Source organism: Podarcis raffonei, chromosome 8 (genome assembly GCF_027172205.1).
Source record: "Podarcis raffonei isolate rPodRaf1 chromosome 8, rPodRaf1.pri, whole genome shotgun sequence".
Taxonomy (NCBI): Eukaryota; Metazoa; Chordata; class Lepidosauria; order Squamata; family Lacertidae; genus Podarcis; species Podarcis raffonei.
Genome location: NC_070609.1, coordinates 66,434,049 through 66,456,141, shown reverse-complemented (window position 1 = coordinate 66,456,141; position 22,093 = coordinate 66,434,049). Strand labels below are relative to the sequence as shown.

At 48.7% G+C, this 22,093-nt stretch overlaps 1 protein-coding gene across 2 annotated transcripts in view; it reads left to right on the top strand.

The window, feature by feature from the left end:
- Nucleotides 1–22,093, top strand: part of KAZN (kazrin, periplakin interacting protein) — a 218,898-nt gene that overhangs the window by 162,455 nt on the left and 34,350 nt on the right. For both annotated transcript variants that reach the window (XM_053400526.1, XM_053400525.1), the window contains exon 2: nucleotides 6,992–7,183. In XM_053400526.1, the coding sequence (XP_053256501.1) occupies nucleotides 6,992–7,183 (192 nt within the window). The remainder of the gene's footprint in view (nucleotides 1–6,991; nucleotides 7,184–22,093) is intronic.

Here is a 22,093-nt window from a genome sequence, read left to right as displayed (position 1 = left end):
TGCTGAGAGAGGTCTGCACACAATTGACAACCATAATTACAGGGTTAATGCCAGGGGAAAGCCATGTAGATTTTCTTCAGAGCAAATGCCTTCCCGCTCAGCTTCTAGCATGTGGTCCTGGGGAATACTTTAGCCAGGGGAAGTGAAAAATCTAATTTTAGCGCCAGAGTTCTTGTATTCCACAACCCTTTAATTTCTCATTCTTTTAAGTCCACAATCACTCGCCGCCATGGGGCATTTCACTCCGCCCTGTGAGCCTGAAAGCTGGGCCGTGCTGCATTCTTTAAAATGCAGCTACTGTTCATTCTCTAGAGCTGCGTCACTCGTTTCAAATCAAATTCACGTATATTAGGGGAAGGTGTTGGGGCTCTAGGCAGCAATTAATGATATGCAAGTGTGTGGATTTATAGCAAGCGTGCTGGGTTTGTGTGCACAGGGAGCAGTGGTTTTGTTAAAAAATAATAATACAATGTCATTTTTAAAAAAAGATTCTAACTTTGGAAGTGAGCCCTACATGAGCCAGTGTTGTAAACTGGTCAGAATGGTCAGATTATTCCAGGCAGAGAGGCTCAGTCCTGTGTTTCAGCTGATTTACCTCACAGGGTTTTTGTAAGGATGTGGTGATGGTGGGAACTAGGTACACCTGAACTCCTGAGAGGAAGAGTTGGCTAAAAACTTAAGTAATATTAGAATAACTTAAGCTTGATCTGGACACATTAAAAAAAAATGTTTCAGGGAAATGTGTTGTGAACCTCATAAAGGAAAATCACGTTGCCCAGAGACAGAACTTTACAGCGCCATATGGTGTCACAGTGTTATAACCCATTTAAAACCCTTTTTTTTATTTTTATTTTTACTAATATAGCTGAGTTCTTAATCATCATCCCTCACTTTGGGGGAAAAATTGAGCCTAAGGATGCAGTTCTAAATGGTGACCCACAAATTGCGACTCTGTTTCCAGGTTGCAGCACTGGGGAGAATTCGGGAGGTTTCACGGTTGCCCTTTGAGGTTTGACCCACTTGCTAGAGCTTACTTGTGGTGCTGGGTACCACACATCCCACACAATGTATGTTTATCCACCCACAAGTCACCAAAGGGAGGGCGGGAGCCACCACCCTCACTCTCGATTTGACGTCAGATATCACCTGGTATCATTGGCTGTGTTGTGTCGTCACCAGCTCAGCGTCGCTTCCTCCCCTCCTTCCGGTGCTCAGAATGACCAGGAAAAAGCACATCCGCCCCCAGGATGACAAATAGCCGACAGCATATAGGTCAGGGAGGACAAACAGGCTTTCAGCTCAAAGAAGTTCCCTCAAAACCACTCGGCTCAGCCTTAACAGCAGAAGTTATTTGCTGTGACGGGAACTCCACCATATCTTGAAATTGTAATGCCCTCTGTTGAAAGCTTTTGGGTAACCAATGTGGTTTACTCTTAAGCCACAAAGAATGCCGTCTTAACGGATGCCGCCTGAGGGAGTTGGAAAAGGCAATGGATCCGGTGCCAAAATTCAAGGGTGGAAGTATCCTCGCCGTGGGGTACTTTCCCAACTATCGTTCCTCTCAGCACAGCTTCTGCATGAAACCTTCTTTGTGAATCAGGCCCAGCATTTCTGCAGCCAAAAAAAGAAAAGAAAAGAGGGATAGGGTGGCCAAAACTGGTTTTGAAATCATGAGGTTTCAAAGCACCGGAGAGTTGTTTTCTAGAACTATTAAGCTACAGTTGGAGAAACACATGTTGTGAGTCAAAATATGGCTCCCAGTCCTCTCTCTATGGCCCCTGGGACTCTCCCCCAGGAGTGGGGAGCACTTGGGGGCCAATTTGGGTGGGGCCAGAGAAACAAATGCGAATTTTATCCTTGCTCAGCAGGCTTCTTTCCATACTCAAACCACAGGCAATAGTTGTTATCAGAGTCTGAGGGCACATCCCATTGGCAAAAAGGCACAAGGAAGGTGCAAAACAGGCCTGGTGAAAGGGTTGTGGCTGCAGAGAGTTTACAGGACCAGATAGAGAGGCCTGGAGATCTGTAATACCACCACCAACGAAGCCTGAGATACCCTAGAAGCAAAGCGCGTATCGTCATCCTCTTGCTTCCAGCTGGCAGTTCAAGGTACTGCTCAGGCACCTTCTGAAATCAATGGGATTTACGTGCCTATTAAGCAGGCGTGGAGTCCCCGTGGGCTTTTAAGAACTCATCCCTATAAACCCCCTTGAGGACTTGGAATCATAATAATAAAAAGCGAGCGAGAACAGCAAACTGTAAGAAATGAAATCTCTAATCCATCTTCTGACCTGGCCTCCCCCTCGGCATCAAATGAAAGCAGATCCTTTAATCTCGCCACTGTCTAATTACAGCCGGGGAAAACATGCTAAGCAAAGCTGTGCCAAAGTGGCACTCTGTGCCAGGAGAGGGGGACCCACCCCGCACTGCCATCCTCTCGCAGGCATAGCCAGAAAAAACGCACCTGCCTTTGAACCGATTGCCAGGGGCCACATGCTGGGTTGCAGCCAACTATGCTCTACCCAGAGTAGACCCATTAAAATTAATTTCAGGGCTCTGAGGAGGACTAATTTTGGAAACAACCCTCTGATGCAGTGGAAAACAGGCAGGTGTCAGATTTTATCCTTGAGGTTTTAAGCGCTTGATTCTCCCACTTTGGTTGCGTCACATGTTTGCAGGACAGACAACCTGGAAGTCATACTGACCATCCCCTTTTCTGACCCTAAGCAGTGTCTGCCCCACATTCCCTTGTCTCCTGTATGACTAAATTACTTCTGCGCCCACAGCCTTTCACTGTTAAGTAGCTTAAAGAGATAGCCAGCTGCTTCTTCCCCACTGCTAAACACACCTTGCCATGTCTGTGTGGTGATATCCTGGGATCTTCACAAACACTCCAACTTTGAAAGGGGAAGGGCCAGTCATTAAATGTTGATCGCTGCAAGGGAAGTGGAAGCCCAGTATCTGGGATAAAATCAGCTTAATCCCAAGGGTGGGAGGGAGGTGAGGAGGAGGAGACAGACCCAGGTAGGCAAGGGGAGATGCTTACACAGGGCCTGGGAACATGAAGCAGCAAGGTGGCTTTAATATTATCCACTAGATCCTGCTCTTCCTTCAGACCAGCACCTATGGGTCTCCTCGGCAGGCAACTATTATTATCACAGTTCAAAGGTGCTATTCAGCCAGACAAAACCAGTAATGGTCCCAATTATTGCCCTGCACCCATACAGTGGGCGAACAGCTGACCTGACATGTGGAATGATTCACACCTGGGGAAGTGTCATTGCAGGCCATCCCTGCCTCATTGTATTGTTGGGGATGCCAAATGCATCAGTAGGCTGGCTGGCAGTTCCTTGCCAACAAGCCTTTAGCTGCGGATCCCCATTCCTTGGAATCATAGAATTGGGAGGGACCCCAAGAGGCATCTAGTCCACCCCCCTGCAATGCAGGAATATGCAGCTGCCCCTTATGGGGATTGAACCTGCAGCCTTGGTTTGTTTTTGTTCTATTGTGTATTTTGTGTTCTAGTTTTGCCTTTTTATGTTGTGATCTGCCCTGGCATCTTTGGATGAAGGGTGGTATACAAATTAAATCAATAAAAACTAATAATAATAGCAAAGAACTCTTCCTCCTCAGTGTTCCACCCACACGCCTTCTCCAGAGGGACCCTAGGAGCCAATCCTCAGTGGCTGACTCACCTCCTTTCACTCTGATTTGTTCCAACCAGCACAAAGGATGAGAAGACTGCTTCTCAGTGGCTTAAAAGCTCCTTCATGCTGATTGGGCAGCTTCAGGGTGCTGGAGAGTGGGACCCTGCTGCAGAATTAGTAACCCCTGCCATCCTGGACTATGACAACTCCCAGCATTGGCTATGCTGGCTGGAGCTGATGGGAGTTCAGAATTCAACTGCATCTCAGGGACCGTTTCCCCAGCCCCGCCTTTGTTGATGTGGAGCAAATGTGAGCCTGTGGATGTTTCGTGAAATTCTAGCCCATGGGGGGGTGTTCTGTGAGGTTCTGCTGGTTGTTGCACATGATAAAAGGGAGTTCTGTATCTTGGCTAACAACCGGAGAGTCGTTTCCTCAGCAAATTCTTGGCTCGCACTTGCAGTTTGGGGAGGTTGGTGGAGCTTGCCAAGTGGAATGCGGGTTGGAACTGAGGGCGGGATGCATGTCAGGAAGCCCCTGGGGGGAGAATGTAGGCCTTTTCTTTCTTCTCCTCAAAAAGCAGTGCTCTTGCCTTGGGGTGGAAATGCTGGAAGTCGCATGCTGTGTTGGGCGAGGGCTGAGCTAAAACTGCACACCTCGTTTTGTGTGAGCATATTTCAGGGATATATATACATTGGTACCTCAGGTTACATATGCTTCAGGTTACAGACTCTGCTAACCCAGAAATAGTACCTCGGGTTAAGAACTTTGCTTCAGGATGAGAACAGAAAACGTGCAGCAGAAGCGGGAGGCCCCATTAGCTAAAGTGGTACCTCAGGCTAAGAATAGTTTCAGGTTAAGAACGGACCTCCGGAACGAATTAAGTACTTATCCCGAGGTACCACTGTAAACACAATTGAATGCCTCTACTTAAATGTATAAATTCATTGTGAATATATGCACAGTGTTTCGATGCTGCACTTCAAGCATAGGCAAACTCGGCCCTCCAGATGTTTTGGAACTACAACTCCCATCATCCCTGACCACTGGTCCTCTTAGCTAGGGATGATGGGAGTTGTAGTCCCAAAACATCTGGAGGGCCGAGTTTGCCTAAGCCTGCTGTACTTCATGCCACCAAGCTCGCTTTCCTTCTGTGCCTTCACTGTCCACAACCGGCAGTGAGGGAAAGGGCTGGTGAGAGCAAAACAAACATTAGGAAAATGATGGCAATAGTAAGGGGTATGTTGAACAGCACTTAACTGTTCAGAAACAAGAGTATCACTTTGGTAGTGGTGTTTATTGTTATCATGCATTAAATTTATATAGCTGCCCATCAACAGCTGCAGGTTACTAATCTTATGAGAGAGAAAAGCTTTTCTCTGTCTGCTTTCTCCATGGCCTGTATAGTATTATAAACTTCTGTCATGTCCCCTTTTTACTTGCCTTTTCTCTAAACTAAAAAGTCCCAAACATTTCCCCACAGGGGAGTTGCCCCATCCCCTTGCTCATTTTGGTGCCTTTTGCTGAAACTGTCCCAAGCCTACGACATCCTTTTTGAGTTGAGGTGACCAGAAAGATTTCCCTGGGGAGATGCTGGTGTTTATCACATGCCCTCACAGAATATCCAGCACCTTGCACATTTGACCAGGTGCCCTCTGTTTCCCGTGCCAGCTGGAGAAGGAAGCACACAGAAAGAATCTTCTGTTCTTTCTGCCTGCCTACCAGGGTTGGCATGGGGTTGTCCTTTGGTCCCAGATCAGGCTTGCAAAAAACCTCAATTAAGATGAAACCTTTTGTGTAGCTTTCCCTTTTCCCACCGGAGCCAAAGGACTTCCCTGCCCAGCTCTCACAAGTATTGAGGTTATGTGGCTTGGCTTTGAAAAACATAATATTAACCCTGCTCGAAGCAACCACCCTTTTCCCCACCCCTCTCCATTTTGCTTCTGAATTACCTTGTTTTTGCACCACCCGGGTTCTATTCATTCTTTTGTGTCCCTGTTGGGAAGGGCAGGCTGTTGTTCCCAAAACCGTGCCCTCCCACTGTCCTGTTGCCAAAGAACGTAGTGAAAAGTTCGGCTTAGAACAAAGGGCTTAGAATGGGGGGAAATACAGGTTTGGCAAGGAGGAAGATTGTGGCTCAGGTCACAACCCAATAACCTGCCCGCAGCAGAAAGATACTGCCCATATTTTGCAGACCTCATCCTTCCCAACTTCCTTTCCTTCTGTGTTGAGCTTCTGAAACCAACTTAGGTAAGCTGCCAAGGGTGTCAACTTGAATAAAATGGGGGGCATGTAAGCTCCGCCCTGCAGATGTGATCACATGATATAGCCCACGCACACCATTTGAATGACAATGCCCATCAACTTGCGGAGGGGCAGCCCCCTCAAATATTTTATTGGAGTGAGGGGGGTGGACCTCAGCCCCCAGGAGTTGGTTCCTATGTAAGCTGTCCTTTTTTCAGCTGAAGCACAGCTTAAAAATACATAATAAAAGTAGATCAGCCCCACTGTGGTGTTGAGGGGCTGTTCATTCATTCAGAATAAAGGTGGTTGTGCTAACCTGCTCAGGAGGAGGGGAGATCAAATTCATTCTCTCTGCCCTTCCCAGCTGCACACCTTGGTAATATTGCTTGCCCTGTCCTGGACAATATCCTTCAGAGGATGCAGCAACCATAACTGTACAGAATGCATCCCAAGCACGATCACACAATGGATCTGTATAAAGACTCGCAGTTTTATTTTTAATCCCATTCCCTCCAATGGGCTCACAGCCTTGTATGTGGTCCACCTCCATTTTCCCTTCACAACAACCTTGTGCCATGCTGGGAGTTTGTGACTGGCTCAAGGTCACTCAGAGTAGGGATTTGAACCCAGGTTCCCCTGGCCCTTGTCTGACACTCTAACCCAGTGTTTTCCAAACTTGGATCTCCAGCTGTTTTGGGACTACAACTTCCATCATCCTTAGCTACCAAGACCAGTGGTCAGGGATGATGGGAATTGTAGTCCAAAGCCAGCTAGAGACCCACGTTTGGGAAGCACTGTTCTAACCTCTGCTCCACAGATAGGAACCCTGATGCTCTCAGACATTGCTGAGCTCCAAATCCCATGGGCATGGCCTATGGGATTTGTAGTCCCAGCAGCATCTCGAAGGTCACATCTCTGCAGTGTTTTATATTACACCACAGAGCTGGCGCTGTTGCGGTGGTTCCTTAAAACAGCAACAGCAGAACTGAAACGGCACTTGGGATCCTGCGATTCTAACCCTCAAGATTCCCCGGAGATCTTCCTGAGCCGAAGGAGAATGCCGGCCCCTCACTTCCTGACATTGTGTTCCTCTTTCCTCGCAGTGCTTCTCCGGGAAGAGGTGTCCCAGCTTCAAGAGGAGGTTCACTTGCTCCGGCAGATGAAGGAAATGCTAACGAAAGACCTGGAGGAAACCCACGGCGGCAAGTCGACGGAGATCCTCTCGGCCACCGAGCTCAAGGTCCAGCTGGCGCAGAAAGAGCAGGAGCTCGCTAGAGCCAAAGAAGCCCTCCAAGGTAAGACCTGGACTTCCCTTCTGTATATTGTCATGACATGAAATGTGCATCATTCGCTCTGTTTGCCACGCCTCTCCAAGCCCAAGCTGCTTGCCTCATTTGTGAGCTTTGAGCAGCACACATTTCATTCCCTTCCCACTCTACAGTTCTGTTCTGTAACGTCTGGGCCCTCGGCCTCATTTGGGCCCTGTTTCATCCCTTTGGCTGTGTTGCAGATTCCACGCACCCTCGACCACAATAATGTACTGATGCTCCTCTGATGTGATGTCATGAAATAAAGCCCACATGGACAACCTCGAGGTTGTTAAATGGCAGCCGGTTACTCAGAGCAGGCCCACTGAAATTAACAGACACAGCTGACTTAGGCCCCCAAACTTCAGTGGGTCAACTCGGAGCAAAACTTGGCTGGGTGCAACCGAGTGAGGGTGAGGGTAAGGCCAGGTGAGGGTAAGGCCAGTGAAGGCAAAATAAAGAATGGGAATGAGAAACCGCAGTCAGGACGAAAGGTTGCTGATCTAACCTGGGAACCATGCAAAGGTGCTACAAAATGGGGAAATAGCTCAGTCGTCCCCCAAAGCCCAGAGCCAACCTTTTCCCACCCCCATCCTTCTATTCCCATGTCCCACAAAAAGGGATTCTTTCACCAATGGGGAAATGGCTGTGCCTTCGGGGACATTACGGGGCAGGGCACAATTGGTCTTCAAACATATAAGCCTTTTTTACACACCTTCCGGACCTCAAACACATACACACAGGTTCTTTTCGCTGGCACAACTGGGAGGCCGGGAGGGGTGCTATTCAATCACTGTTGGAAGTTTTGCAAAGGAAGGGAATCGGGCTACCCGGTAGGTATTTTTAGAGATCCCTGCCTGATGTGGTCAGATGGAAAGAGTGCCCCTCTATCAACCTCTTCCTTCAACTCTATGTCCTTTTCGAGGGCTGTGAAGCTAACCACCTTCACTATCTCGTGGGGCAGCTCAAAAGCTCCGTGAGTGCCAGGAGAAGACCTCAAGGGCATCATGGCACCCAAGGTCACCACCTTGTGGAGACTCCCATATTAGGGGTTTCCCATAAGCACCTGTGGGCTAGATGGACCTTACGCTCTGATCCAGCAGGACTCTGTTGTTCATATGCAGAGTTCTGCATGGCCCTGCTGGTGCAAAAGGAGAGGGAGGGGGGGTTCTCTCTGCTAATGTACTAGAAGCTCAGCGTGGATGCGGCATTTCATAGCTACACTAAACCGCCAGTCCTGATTGCTCCCATCTATCCAAATTACCTGCAGAGGAAAGCAACTTCCAGCGGTTCATGCTGGGCACCAAGAGACTCTAAATATAAACTCCAAGCTGCACAACACACCACATGTGGGTTCCTCTCTTCTGGTACTTTCCAAAGGTTGCGGAGAAATGCCATCAAAAGACGTTAGACTCAAACATGATAAAAGCACAGTCTGTTTAGCAAGCAGGAGAAAGCGAGAGCAGAGGAGAAATGCAATGAAAATCAGTGGTAAGGAGGCAGCTTCCAATGCCTGTAGAGCATGGGTAGACAAACTAAGGCCCGGGGGCTGGATCTGGCCCAATCGCCTTCTCAATCCGGCCCGCAGACGGTCCGGGAATCAGTGTGTTTTTACATGAGTAGAATGTGTGCTTTTATTTAAAATGCATCTCTGGGTTATTTGTGGTGCATAGGAATTTGTTCATATTTTTTTCCAAAATATAGTCTGGCCCCCCACAAGGTCTGTGGGACAGTGGACCGGCCCCCTGCTGAAAAAGTTTGCTGAGCCCTGATCTAGGGGCTACTTAGTAGGGTCGACTGGCAGCAGCTCTTTAGTCTCAGACAGAGGAGAGGCTTCCAGGCCACTTGCTCCCTGATTCTTTTAGCTGTAGAGATGCTGGAGGTTGAACCTGACCTTCTCTTTCTTTTTTGTTAAATGCACAGTATTGTAAGGCACCACTTGTTAAATTCTTATCTGTCTTCATTCTGCCTCAATTTCTCAGAATGTGAGTCTGCTGCTCTGCCCAGCCTAGTTTCTGAGGTCCAGTGTGGGGGGGGGGGAAGGGGGGGAGAATGTGAGTCTGCTTTCAACTATGGACTGTTCTGTCCCTCCTCCACTCTGAGCACAGAGAGTTGCCAGTTCCATCCTTGGCATCTCCAAATTTGACCTCTCTCTTAAAACCTGGGAGCGTCTTTGCCGGTCAGTGTGGACAATACTGAGCTAGTTGGACCATATAGAATCATAGAATTGTAGAGTTGGAAGGGGCTCCGAGGGTCATCCAGTCTAACCCCCTGCAATGCAGCAGTCTCAGCTAGATCATTCATGACAGATGGCCAAACAATCTCTGCTTAAAAACCTCCATAGAAGGGGAGTCCACCCCCCTCTTGGTGGGATCCCATCCCTCTGTCAAACAGCTCTTCCTGTAGGAAAGTTCTTCCTGATGTTTTATTCGGAATCTCCTTTGTTGTAGCTGGCGTGGGGAGGGGAGACTCAGAAGGATTCAGATTGTGGTGCTCCGAGATTAAGGCTGCCTTTCCCAAAGCTAATAATAATAATAATAATAATAATAATAATAATAATAATAATAATTTATTTATATCCCGCCCTCCCTAGCCAATGCCGGGCTCAGAGCGGCTAACAACAGTAAAAATAGCACAATTTACATAAAATCACAGTCAATTACTTAAAATACATTCTAAAATCAATTCAGAATCGAATTAATGGTAACCATTGGACTAGAGTTCTATGAGGATTACAGGAGGGGAGAGGGAGTCAGACTGTGCCTTGGCCAAAGCCCTGGTGGAACAGCTCCATCTTGCAGGCCCTGCGGAAAGATGTCAAGTCCCACAGGGCCCTAGTCTCTTGTGACAGAGCGTTCCACCAGATCAGGGCCACGGCCGAAAAAGCCCTGGCTCTGGTTGAGGCCAGCCTAACCTCCCTGTGGCCCGGGACCTCCAAGATGTTTTTGTTTGAAGACCGTAAGGTCCTCCGTGGGACATACCAAGAGAGGCGGTCCCGTAGGTACGAGGGTCCTAGGCCGTATAGGGCTTTAAAGGTTAAAACCAGCACCTTAAACCTGATCTGCCCTTGGGTAAATAGCAGTGGCAGAGCGTGCTTTCATGGTGCTGTGGTGGGCAGGGTGCGGAGGGTGAAAGGAGCCCACTGTTTGCCAGCCTAGCGTCACCAGCCCTGAGCCGCTTTGTGAGGCTGGAATGACCCTTGCAAAGTAGCTCACAGAGGCCGTCATGCGCCCTTCGTTCCCACCCTCACCCTTAGTAAATAGAGAACACAGGACATATACCCCTTTGTCTTTTTGGGATTCAGGTTAAACAAATTTGCAGAGGATTAGGTTACCAGTAGCTACTAGCCTGTCAGGATGCTGTCAGCAGCTCCCAGCTGGTTGCCCAGGAAAGTACCGTATTTTTCGCCCTATAGGACGCACTTTTCCCCCTCCAAAAATGAAGGGGAAATGTGTGTGTGTCCTATGGGGCGAATGCAGGCTTCAGGAGAGCCGCAGCGCGTCTCCCCGCTGTCAGCCTCCAAACCACATCGGGAGACAGCGGGATGGCGGTGTTCCGCCTCCCCGCTGTCCCCCGACCTTGTGGAGCTGGCGCTGCGGCTCTCCTGAAGCCGCTGTCCCCGGACCTGGTCTGCAGGTGGGCGGCGGGGAGAAGAGCGCTTCTCCCCGCTGCCAGCCCCACAAGCTCCGGGGACAGCGGGGAGGCGCAGTGCGTCTTCCCGCTGTCCCCGGACCTGGTCTGCAGGCGGGCGGCGGGGAGAAGAACGCTTCTCCCCGCTGCCGGCCCCACAAGCACCTGGGGGGGGGAATAAAATTTTTTTTCTTTATTTCCCCCCAAAAAAACTTGGTGCGTCCTATGGGCCTGTGCGTCCTATGGGGCGAAAAATACGGTATAAAGATAAGGAAAAGTATATTACAGTCCCTTTTTATTTCAATCTTTACAGAGAGAAGCTATAGAACCCAAAATCTTGGATAAGGGTGTTGTCTCAAGTGAATCTCCACCCCTCCGTCTCTCCCACTTCCTCATTCATCATCATCACCTCCTCTTCAGGTGCTGCTACATACCCTCTCTCTTCGAGTTCTTTGCTCTCCTACTTTTAAGGCTCGCCGGGTTCTGGGAGATGGAGGTCTGGGATGCTTTCTAATGACAACATGTTACTCTGGCTCTCCCACGATTTCCCAGCTTTTCCCCTCATCTGCCTCTGAGCTGCGACCTCCCTCAATCCACTGTTGTAAATCTATACTGTCTTCCTCTTCCCTGGAAGGGTCAGGATGGGGAGGTGGTCTCCACCATTCCTCCTTCTTGCCCAGTCTCTGACATCACCCCTACGTTTTCCCTTCATGGTTGGGGGCAGTCCATGCTTCTGAAAAGCAGCGGCTGGAAACTGCAGGAGGGGAGAGCTGCTGTTACACTCAGGTCCTGCTTACAGACTTCTCTCAGGCGTCTAGCTGGCCACTCTGAGGGCAGAATGCCGGACTTGATGGGCCTATGGCCTGATGCAGCAGCCAGGCTCTTTTGTTGTTGTTGTTTTGTTCTTAAGCTGAAGAGAGTCTGCATGTTGCCACACGAACAGAGCACAGCAAGAGCTTGACGGCCACCTGAACTGTTCTCCTGCTGAATGTGGGTGTATGTTTGGCTATGCTTGACGGGCTCCAGTAGCGCTTTGCTTTACACAGCTCTCTACTCCCGACACAGACTCAGCAACAGCCGCAATTTTAGTAACAGATGTTAATTCTTATTTGGAGAGGGAAGACTCCTGCGCTCTGCTCCCTTTGATTAATTCTTTTTCTCCCTTCCAGTTCGCTGCTTCCAAACCTGCAAAAATTGCTGAGATGCCTCTTTCCTTGAGCCCCTTAAAATCCCAGCGATCTGCTGAAGAGGGGCTTACCTTATCGTAGCCTGAATGCAGAACAGGGATTAATCGGTCCGCCTCTGAGATGCGTGGAAATGCATTGCCAGGGAAGGTTTTTGATCGGCTGTTTACTGTAGTGCAAATGCTACGATAAGCCGCCTACCACCCTCCTTTCTTGTGCCGCGGAAATGAACACTTTTCCAAACGCAGGAAAAGAATGGAGGAAAATGCCTGGCACAGACAACTTGGGTGAAAATTATTATGTCGAGATGCAAAATAGGCTGGTCACATGAATCTCAGGAGCTGGTGGGATTCTGGATCAGGTCACAATGATTTAGATGGTGTTAAACGGGGGATTAGACTAATTCTGGAAGGATAAAAGGTAAAGGGACCCCTGACCGTTAGGTCCAGTCGTGGCCAACTCTGGGGTTGCGGCGCTCATCACGCTTTATTGGCCAAGGGAGCTGGCGTACAGCTTCCAGGTCATGTGGCCAGCATGACTAAGCCGCTTCTGGCGAACCAGAGCAGCACACGGAAACACCGTTTACCTTCCCACCAGAGCGGTACCTATTTATCTACTTGACTTTGACGTGCTTTCGAACTGCTAGGTTGGCAGGAGCAGGGACCGAGCAACGGGAGCTCACCCCGTCGCGGGGATTCGAACCGCCGACCTTCTGATCGGCAAGTCCTAGGCTCTGTGGTTCAACCTTCTGCGCCACCTGCATCCCTTCTGGAAGAATAGGATCATAGAATTGTAAAGTTGGGACCCCAAAAGCCATGTATTCCAATGTGGGGCTCGAACTCATGACCCTGAGATTAAGAGTCTTGAGCTATAATGGAGCAGGACCGTAGCCCAGTGGCAGGGCATCTACCTTGCAAGCAGAAGGTCCCAGGTTCAGTCCCCTGCATCTCCAAGTAGGACTGGGAGAGATCCCTAACTAAAATCCTGGAGAACTGCTGCCAGTCAGTGTAGGTAATACTGAGCTAGGTAGACCAAAGGTGTGTCTTGGTACAAGGCCGCTTCCTGCATTCCTCCTTAAATCAGCCCTTTATTCAGAACCATGAGGACTAGAATCTTCCTTCGTTTTTGCAAGCAAAAGGGAATGTCTCCTGCCTGAAACCCTGGAGATCCATTGCCAGGGCTGGGGAACCTGCCCAGGGGCAGGGCAAAGGCAAAAATGGGCAGAGCCATGAATGTAAATTCCAGTTCTGCATGGGAGTTCATGCAAAGAGGCATTATCAGAGTTCAAGGACACATTCCATTTTTTTATTTACTTACAAATTTTCCAAAAATAAAATACAATTGGTAAACACTTTCCAATATACATTCCCTTGATAGTTGACTTCCCTTCCAGCCTTCCATGGCTTCCTCAAATTATCTATTGCTGCTGCATATTATAATTGACTTATGCCTTCCTTCCTTCCTTCTCCTTATTCTCAGAATGACTTTTATTGCTGACCTTACTCTAAACCTGCCAGCGTTTTAATATGTTTGCAATATTTTTTTAAAAAAATAATCTACATTTTCCAACCTTCCTTAAAGGCCGTCTCATCTCGTTCTCTATTTTTACTAGTTAAACTTTCCAATTCAGCATATTCCATCAATTTCAACCGCTACTACTCTTTCGTGGGTATTGCATCCTCAAGGACCCATTCCAACCAGTCAAAAACACCCAATCAGGGCACAAAGCAGGACTGCTGAGAGTCGGCACCTGGGGAAAGAGGGCAGGGCCTGTGGAAGGTCCCAAGGACCAGGTCAAGAGACCTAGGGGGCTGCATCTGCTCTCTGTGCCTGATGTTCCCCAACCCTGGTGAGGACAGTAATAAGCTACTAGATGCACCAGTAGTTTGACTAAGTCAGCTTCCTGTACTCTAAATTTTCTTATGCAGCATGGACATCTGGACAATGCAGGGACTCTGGCAATGCAGCAAACGCAGCTATTTATTCAGCTCACCAAAAGGAGGCTAAAAGAACAGGTTTGGCCTCTTGCTGAACTGACTCCGCTGTCTCAAAAACACACGCCTTTGGGTCACGGAAGGGAGAAGGGAGTCACCTTTTGCAAGAGAAAGGAACCTGGATCAGCAGGTCGAAAGAGCAGCTGGACAAATGTGCTGGGGGACAAGGCCAGGCCAGGACCATAGGTGACTATACCCCAGTCTAAGCCCTGGCCCCGGAGGCCCTTGGCTGAGCTGGAGTGGCTGGGAGCTGGACATGGGAAGTAGTTTTGCACCAAGCCAGAGTGTTGGTCCGTTTATCTCAGTATAGACTCTACACTGACTTGCAGTAACGCTCCTGGGTTTCGGATGCGGGGCATTCCCAGCCTCACATCCAGGGAATGAACCTAGGGCCTTTTGCCACTGTGATCTACTGCTTAAAGGTAAAGGGACCCCTGACCATTAGGTCCAGTCGTGGCCTTCTCTGGGGTTGCGGCACTCATCTCACTTTACTGGCCGAGGGAGTCTTCCAGGTCATGTGGCCAGCATGACTAAGCTGCTTCTGGTGAACCAGAGCAGCGCACGGAAACACCGTTTACCTTCCCACCGGAGCGGTACCTATTTATCTACTTGCACTTTGATGTGCTTTTAAACTGCTAGGTTGGCAGGAGCAGGGACCGAGCAACGGGAGCTCACCCCGTTGCGGGGATTCAAACCACCGACCTTCTGATTGGCAAGTTCTAGGCTCTGTGGTTTAACCCACAGTGCCACCCACATCCCTGCAATCTACTGCTTAGCTACAGCCTTTTCCTTTAGTGACCATCCCGGTCTCCAAGTGGTCAGAGGAGGCAATGTCACCATGCTGTTGAATTGCCAGCTGCTGGGGGACAACTGTGGGAGAGGGGCATTGCCTTCATGTCCTGCACTGTGGGCTTCCCAAGATGCACCTGGCCATGGCAGTCAACAGGATGGGGAAAACTTTCTGGTGGTAAGAGCTGTGGGACAGTGGAACGGACTTATGCCGGAAGGTGTTGGTTGGAGCAATACTTTAGCTGTGATTCTTGCATTGCAGGAAGCAGAGGTGCCGAGTTGTGCCCAACATGGGGGGGAGGGCTCATCTCACGTGTGAAGTCACACCTGTGTGACGACGCACACATGTGACACCAGCGCACTGGGCTCGCCAGAGGGCTGGTTATGAGCCCAGCAGTCTTCCTGTGTTCAACAGAGGGTCGCACCAGAGTGCTAGACCCTCCTAACTAGCCCAGAGTATCAGCGCCAGATGGGAAGGAGCAATGGGCTCACCAGCAGGGTTGCGCCAGAGCACCGAAGGTCCGGCACATTGGTGCACCCCTGCTGATGAGCACAGTGCATCTTCCCATCTGACACCGGTGCTCATCGGAGGGTTGCACCAACACACATGTCCCAACACGTGTCACACGCACGATGGAAGAGGTCAACAGTTGGGAACTTCCTCCAGCCCATCAACATTGAGAGGGCCCAGCCAGTTGTCCTGGAATTTCAAGGGGGCTGAAGACACCCCAGCACCCTGGAGTTGGCACGCCTGGCAGGAGGTTGGCCTTGATGACCCTCGGAGGGAGTCCCTTCCAAATCTTCAGCTCTGTGATTCTATGACTAGATGGTGTTTGCTTTGGTTCGGCAGGGCTCCTCTTCCTTGGTTCTTCTGACTCTTCCCAGATGCTTTCTTAGCAGCCACTATTCATCTATAGTGGTAATTGTTCAACTGTGCGTAATGTTTGTAGCCATTTCTATTAATTTTCTTATTAATCCTATTTGGAATGAAGTTCTCCGATGGCTAATAAATCTCTCTCTCATACTTTAGTACTAATCACTTCTTGAAGAGAAGGAGGAGACTCGTCTTTTGTTAGAGAGAGAGAGAAAGCGCAGACTATATTAATTTCAATGATTCTTTCCCTCAGAAGTGAAAAATGAGGACTAATGGTGCTTTATCTATGGGTTCCCTTATTATATATTAGGGATGAGCACTTTGTCTGAATCCAAGTAATTAGCCATTTATTTGAGATGGAACTCTTGGTGAGAACTCACTCTATAAAACGTGTCCATTAATTTGAACGGAACCAATATCTTAATAAATTAAATCAACTACAGCTGTGTGTAAATGCTGTGTCTATCTCAAGTCAAATTTCTGGATGGGAGATAGATCCTGGACTCATAAATTAACTCCTAGAAGGACCCCTACATTGGCTGAAATAGTATGACATTTAAGGTGAAGGCAGGTGTGATGTTTTACAGGCAGTAGAGGCAGTTTAGTAGTGCTTCTGCGGCTCTGAAAAAAGTAGAGTTTCTGCACCCATGCCTCTCTCTCTCCATCATCTATCCAAGCAAAAGTGCTGGTTTTAACCTTTAAAGCCCTATATGGCCTAGGACCCTCGTACCTACGGGACCGCCTCTCCTGGTATGTCCCACGGAGGACCTTACGGTCTTCAAATAAAACATCTTGGAGGTCCCAGGCCACAGAGAGGTTAGGCTGGCCTCAACTAGAGCCAGGGCTTTTTTGGCCGTGGCTCTGATCTGGTGGAACGCTCTGTCACAAGAGACTAGGGCCCTGCAAGACTTGACATGTTTCCGCAGGGCCTGCAAGACAGAGCTGTTCCCCCAGGCCTTTGGCCAAGGCACAGCCTGACCCCCTCCTTTGGTAATTCTTCACAGAACTCTAGCCCAATGGTTGCCATCAATTTGATTTGAACTGATTTTATAATGAATTGATTTTAGAATGCTGTATTATTTTACTGTTGTTAGCCGCTCTGAGCCCGGCTTCGGCTGGGTTGGGCAGGATATAAATAAAATATTATTATTATTATTATTATTATTATTATTATTATTATTATTATTAATGTTGAAGGAAACATCCTGGTTGGTTTAAAGCACTTGGGAAGGGTGTGGCCAGTAAGGGGCGTGGCCTGGGAAGAGTAGGTGTGGCCTGGAAAGAGTCTTAAGACCTGGATAGAGAGCCTTGGAGGGTTCATACAGCCTGAGGTTCCCTAACTGTGTCTTAGACTGCTTTGCTTGCAAACACCTGGGGAGATTTTGTCACCTTTCCATCAGTTTTACTGTCACCTTCATAGTTTATTTCATTGTGTGAGGCTCTTCCAGCTGTATGGTCCTGAGCCAAAATGAATGAGCAAGAATGGTAATGGAGCTGGAAGTATGTATGGAGCTATAGGCACCTGGTTGTAGCTTGACCAGCTCCTGGCACGGGCATCTGGCCTAGTTGAGGATGCACAGTTCTTTGTGGGCTATAGGACATCAGTTTCCACTTCATGAATCTGCAGCTGATGGAGAATAGGGAAGCAGGGCAGCTCCGTCAACTCTGCTGAGAGTCTCCTTGAACTGTTTCCATCCCAGCTAGTGTTTGTAAGAACTTGGAAACGTTAAGAACTGAGGTTCCTTTTTTTTTACTTTTCCTCCTCCCTCCTCCTTCCTGTTTCCTTTCGTGTCCTGTCTTTCATCTGTTAAGCCTCTCTTTAACTACTGATCTTTCTAAGCCACCCCAGGAGCCATTCCAGTTAAAGAGCATGGCATAAAGAAAATGCTTTAAATAAATAAATACAGTTGAATATAGGCAATAGCCTTTCTGTGCAATGGAACTGATGAAGTGTTAGGACCACTCCCCAGGCAGCAGGGATGCTCTCTCACCCCTGAGCTGCTGGCACACTCACCCCAGTGATGATCATTGGGGATTTCCCTCTTGAAGGATGATTTTTAGGGTCCTGTCAGCTGCAACAAAAATCATGGCAACAATTTGATTGCAATACACGTAGCAAATAACGATCCAGGACATTTGGGGCATGCAGTCCCTCTGCTCGCATAAACACGTCTAGGTCAGGGGGAAATGGTCCGATATTGTTGCATAGGCTTGAAATATTAGTCTATTAAAAATGGCAGACAGGTATTAGTCATAAATTACTTATTGATTGGTAAGGGAATTGCTGTTTTTGATGGCTTAGAGTGGAGTAGGGGGGTTGCAGTCCCTTAAAAAAAAAAAGAAGCAGAAGAAACCTCTAGTGGGATCGCACACATTTTTGAAAACTAGGCTGCAGGCCTCATTCATATAGGAGGAAGTTCATCTTGATTCCCTCGCTAGGATGCACACACACACACACCCTCTCTTACAAAACTGCCTCCAGTCCTGTTTGTAGTTGGGCTTGGCAAATGGAACTGTTTTCCAAAATGGGGAGAAGAACAGCTCCATCTGATTTGAAGCCAGACTGGAACCCAGAGCCTGTTGCTGGGGATGTTGTGGGCTCCTACTCATTTCCCAATTCCCCACCAGCCTCCAAACCTTTCCTTTCATTCCCCCACCCATGAGCTTGCTAAAGGTCTTACATATGACCTGTCAGGTGTTCCTTCTGAATTGGCAATTGGGAACCTCCAGGTCAGGACTTAAATGTGGCCCTCTGGCCCCCCCCCTCTCTCTAGCCCTCAGAACTCTCACCCCCCCAGGCCACACCCCTCTCTGGCCCCATCCTCCTTGCCTACTCGGACAGCAGAGAGTAATGTGTGGAAGGGGGTACAAAACCTCCTGCGCCAAGGTAAAGTTTACAGCCATCGTTTCTCCCACTTTTGATTTGATTCTGATTTGGTTTAATATTGGCATGCCTCTTTTCCAACTAGATCTTTAGGTCTAGCACAAGAAGGAAGAGAGGGAGCATGATCAGATCCCTCTAGATCAGGGTTTTCCAAACTTGGGTCTCCAGCTGTTTTTGGACTACAACACCCCATCATCCCTAGCCAGCAAGACCAGTAACCAGGGATGATGGGAATTGTAGTCCAAAAGCAGCTTAGGACACACATTTGGGAAACACTGTCCTAGAGGTAAGGCATGTGCAAGCGTATTGCAGTTGCCAAGAGTGCATTGACCGCAAGGGGCATAACACAGATCTGCAATGACGATGGAAAGGTAGACCGTAAAAAAATAGATTCAGGTAGGTAGCAGGGTTGGTCTGACGTAGTCAAAATATAAAATAAAATAAAACAATGTTGCATGCACACGAAAGCTTATACCAAGAACAAACTTAGCTGGTCTCTAAGGTGCTACTGGACATTTTTTATATATATTTCGTAAAGAAATAGTCCATCATAATATTGATAGGTGCAGCTAATCATGTTATGTGCAGCGGAAGCAAAGTGCTAGGCACAACCGCAGGGGAGTAAGTTAATTGAATTCAATGTGATCTGCTCCCAGATTAGTGTATGGGGAACATCAGGCCTGGGGCCCAGGTGTGACCTTCTAGTCTTCCCCAACTATGCCCCTCACTGGCCCTGCATTGCAACCTCCTTGAGTGCTCTTACTTGGCTAGAATGTGTCCTTCAACCATGAAAATGCCTCTTGCTTTTCTGGGTGGAGGCAGTGGCGGAGCTTCATGCTCCAGCACTGGGGGGGGGGGGCGGAGAGCAGGTGGGGGGGCTGCCGCGTGTCCTGGGGGCGGGGTGCATCACCCACAGGGGTGTGGTGCACATCCTGGGGGCAGGGCGCATTTCAACTTCCGGCGAGCCGCGGCCATTGGAAAGAAGCGCGAGATAGCCCTGCGGGAATCTCAAGCGGTGCAGGGTTTCTAGAGGTTCCACAAAGGCTCCTCGGACCTCAGAACCTCAAGGGGATTACCGTGAGGGACATGGCACCTGGCAGCGCCCTTGCATGCTCTCCTGTCCCTCGGGTTTGGCTAATAGATCTGAGGGTGGGATCAAGCTGTGGGTGCAAAGAGGGAAGCACCACTCACCCCTCATTGCGCAGTCTCTGGCTTCTGATGAAAGCGGCAAGTTTCCAAGATTAAACGGATCTTGATTAATAATTGGGTATTTATACCTATTGAATGAGGGATGCGGGTGGCGCTGTGGGTTAAACCACAGAGCCTGGGACTTGCCAATCAGAAGATCGGCGGTTCAAATCCCCACAACGGGGTGCGCTCCCGTTGCTCGGTCCCTGCTCCTGCCAACCTAGCAGTTCGAAAGCACATCAAAGTGCAAGTAGATAAATAGGTACCGGTCCAGCGGGAAGGTAAATGGCGTTTCTGTGCACTGCTCTGGTTTGCCAGAAGTGGCTTAGTCATGCTGGCCACATGACCCGGAAGCTGTACGCCGGCTCCCTCGGCCAATAAAGCGAGATGAGCGCTGCAACCCCAGAGTCGGCCACAACTGGACCTAATGGTCAGGGGTCCCTTTACCTTTACCTATTGAATAGCGGCGAAAATTTAAAAGATTCGGACAGCTGAGGGGCGAAAAACGGGCATCCGTCCCAGCAGCGGTGAGAAAAGATGGTGCATGAAACAATGTTGCAGGAATGAAAGCAAAAGAGAACAACCCTACGGAGTGAGTGTTGAATTAAAAATCCTCAGTTACTTTGTTTAACGTTTTGAGGTAAAACTAACTTTGTGGCAATTTCTATTTTACTTGGAGTTAAAGGGGAATTTTTTTCTATCCTGGGGAAGACTCTGCACGTTGGTTGGGAGAAAATTAATACACTGCGCTCCAACCATTGGAAGAAAGGTATTCTGCTGACAACAGCTTGAAATAAATACTGCTTAACCTTGCAAGAGGGACCGGGTGGCGCTGTGGGTTAAACCACAGAGCCTAGGGCTTGCCGATCAGAAGGTCGGCGGTTCGAATCCGCGTGACGGGGTGAGCTCCTGTTGCTCAGTCCCAGCTCCTGCCAACCTAGCAGTTCGAAAGCACCTCAAAGTGGAAGTAGGTAAATAGGTACCACTCTGGCAGGAAGGTAAACAGCATTTCCATGCGCTGCTCTGGTTCTCCAGAAGCGTCTTAGTCATGCTGGCCACATGACCCGGAAGCTGTACGCCGGCTCCCTCGGCCAATAAAGCAAGATGAGCGCCGCAACTCCAGAGTCGGTCACGACTGGACCTGATGGTCAGGGGTCCCTTTACCTTTTACTAACCTTGCAATAGCCCGAAACGTTAAATTTACAGAACCGAGTTCCGTTCAGGCACCTCTCGGAGAACAAGGGAGGTGTTAATGGTGAGTTCTAGCACCTCTTTTTCTAGAAAAATAGCACTGAGTAGACTGATCCACCGGGGAGGGGGTGTAAGTTGGGGTTTCGTTTTTGTATATTTTTCCCTTTTTTGTAATTGTTGTTCTATATTAGAAATCAATAAAGCTACATTTATATGAAAAGGGGAGGGAAGTTGCAAGTTGGCAAGGTTTGTATGCTTGCTGCAAGCGCAGGTTTTGTCATGTTGCGCACGTAGATTTTTTTCCTTATTATTATTATAATTAGCTTTTCATGCTACTGTGCTTCATTCCCACCCACCCCCACACACTTTCCCTTTCTGCCTTAAGGATGATAGGTTGAGATGCTAGCATTTAACTGAGTTAAAGAGGATTCCAGGCTAAGCTACCCCTCCACTGCATCCAGGCAGGATCTAAATTGCTAAGCAGATCTCAGCAGAGCCTTTTGACAGGCTGTTTAGCAGGTTGTGTGAAGTGGATAATTTTAAGGCGCATTACAGATTTGTTTGGGGTTCATGGCCCTCTGGCACTCCACTCCTCTCAGCTAACAAATTTGATCCTTCTTGTTCTCGGTTAATTTGCATAAGAAATTTGTTTCTGAATGGTTCTATCAGATTAAAGTATTTCTGCATGACAACACAAGGAAAAGGGGGCAGGAGCGGGGTGAGAGAACTGTTGTGTTGTGTTGCTTATTTCCAGTAGAAGGATTTTTGAGAGCAAAGTCAGAATGCAGTGAATGTGTGTACTTAAGATGCTGTCTCTAGAACCGCAACTTCCATTATGTGTCAATGTTCCTATAGAGAGGGACGTGGGTGGCACTGTGGGTTAAACCACAGAGCCTAGGGCTTGCTGATCAGAAGGTCGGCAGTTCAAATCCCCGCAATGGGGTGAGCTCCCGTTCCTCGGTCTCAACTCCTGCCAACCTAGCAGTTCGAAAGTATGAAGTGCAAGTAGATAAATAGGTACCGCTCCAGCGGGAAGGTAAATGGTGTTTCCGTGCGCTGCTCTGGTTCACCAGAAGCGGCTTAGTCATGCTGGCCACATGACCCGGAAGCTATACACTGACTCCCTCGGCAAGTAAAGCGAGATGAGCGCCGCAACCCCAGAGT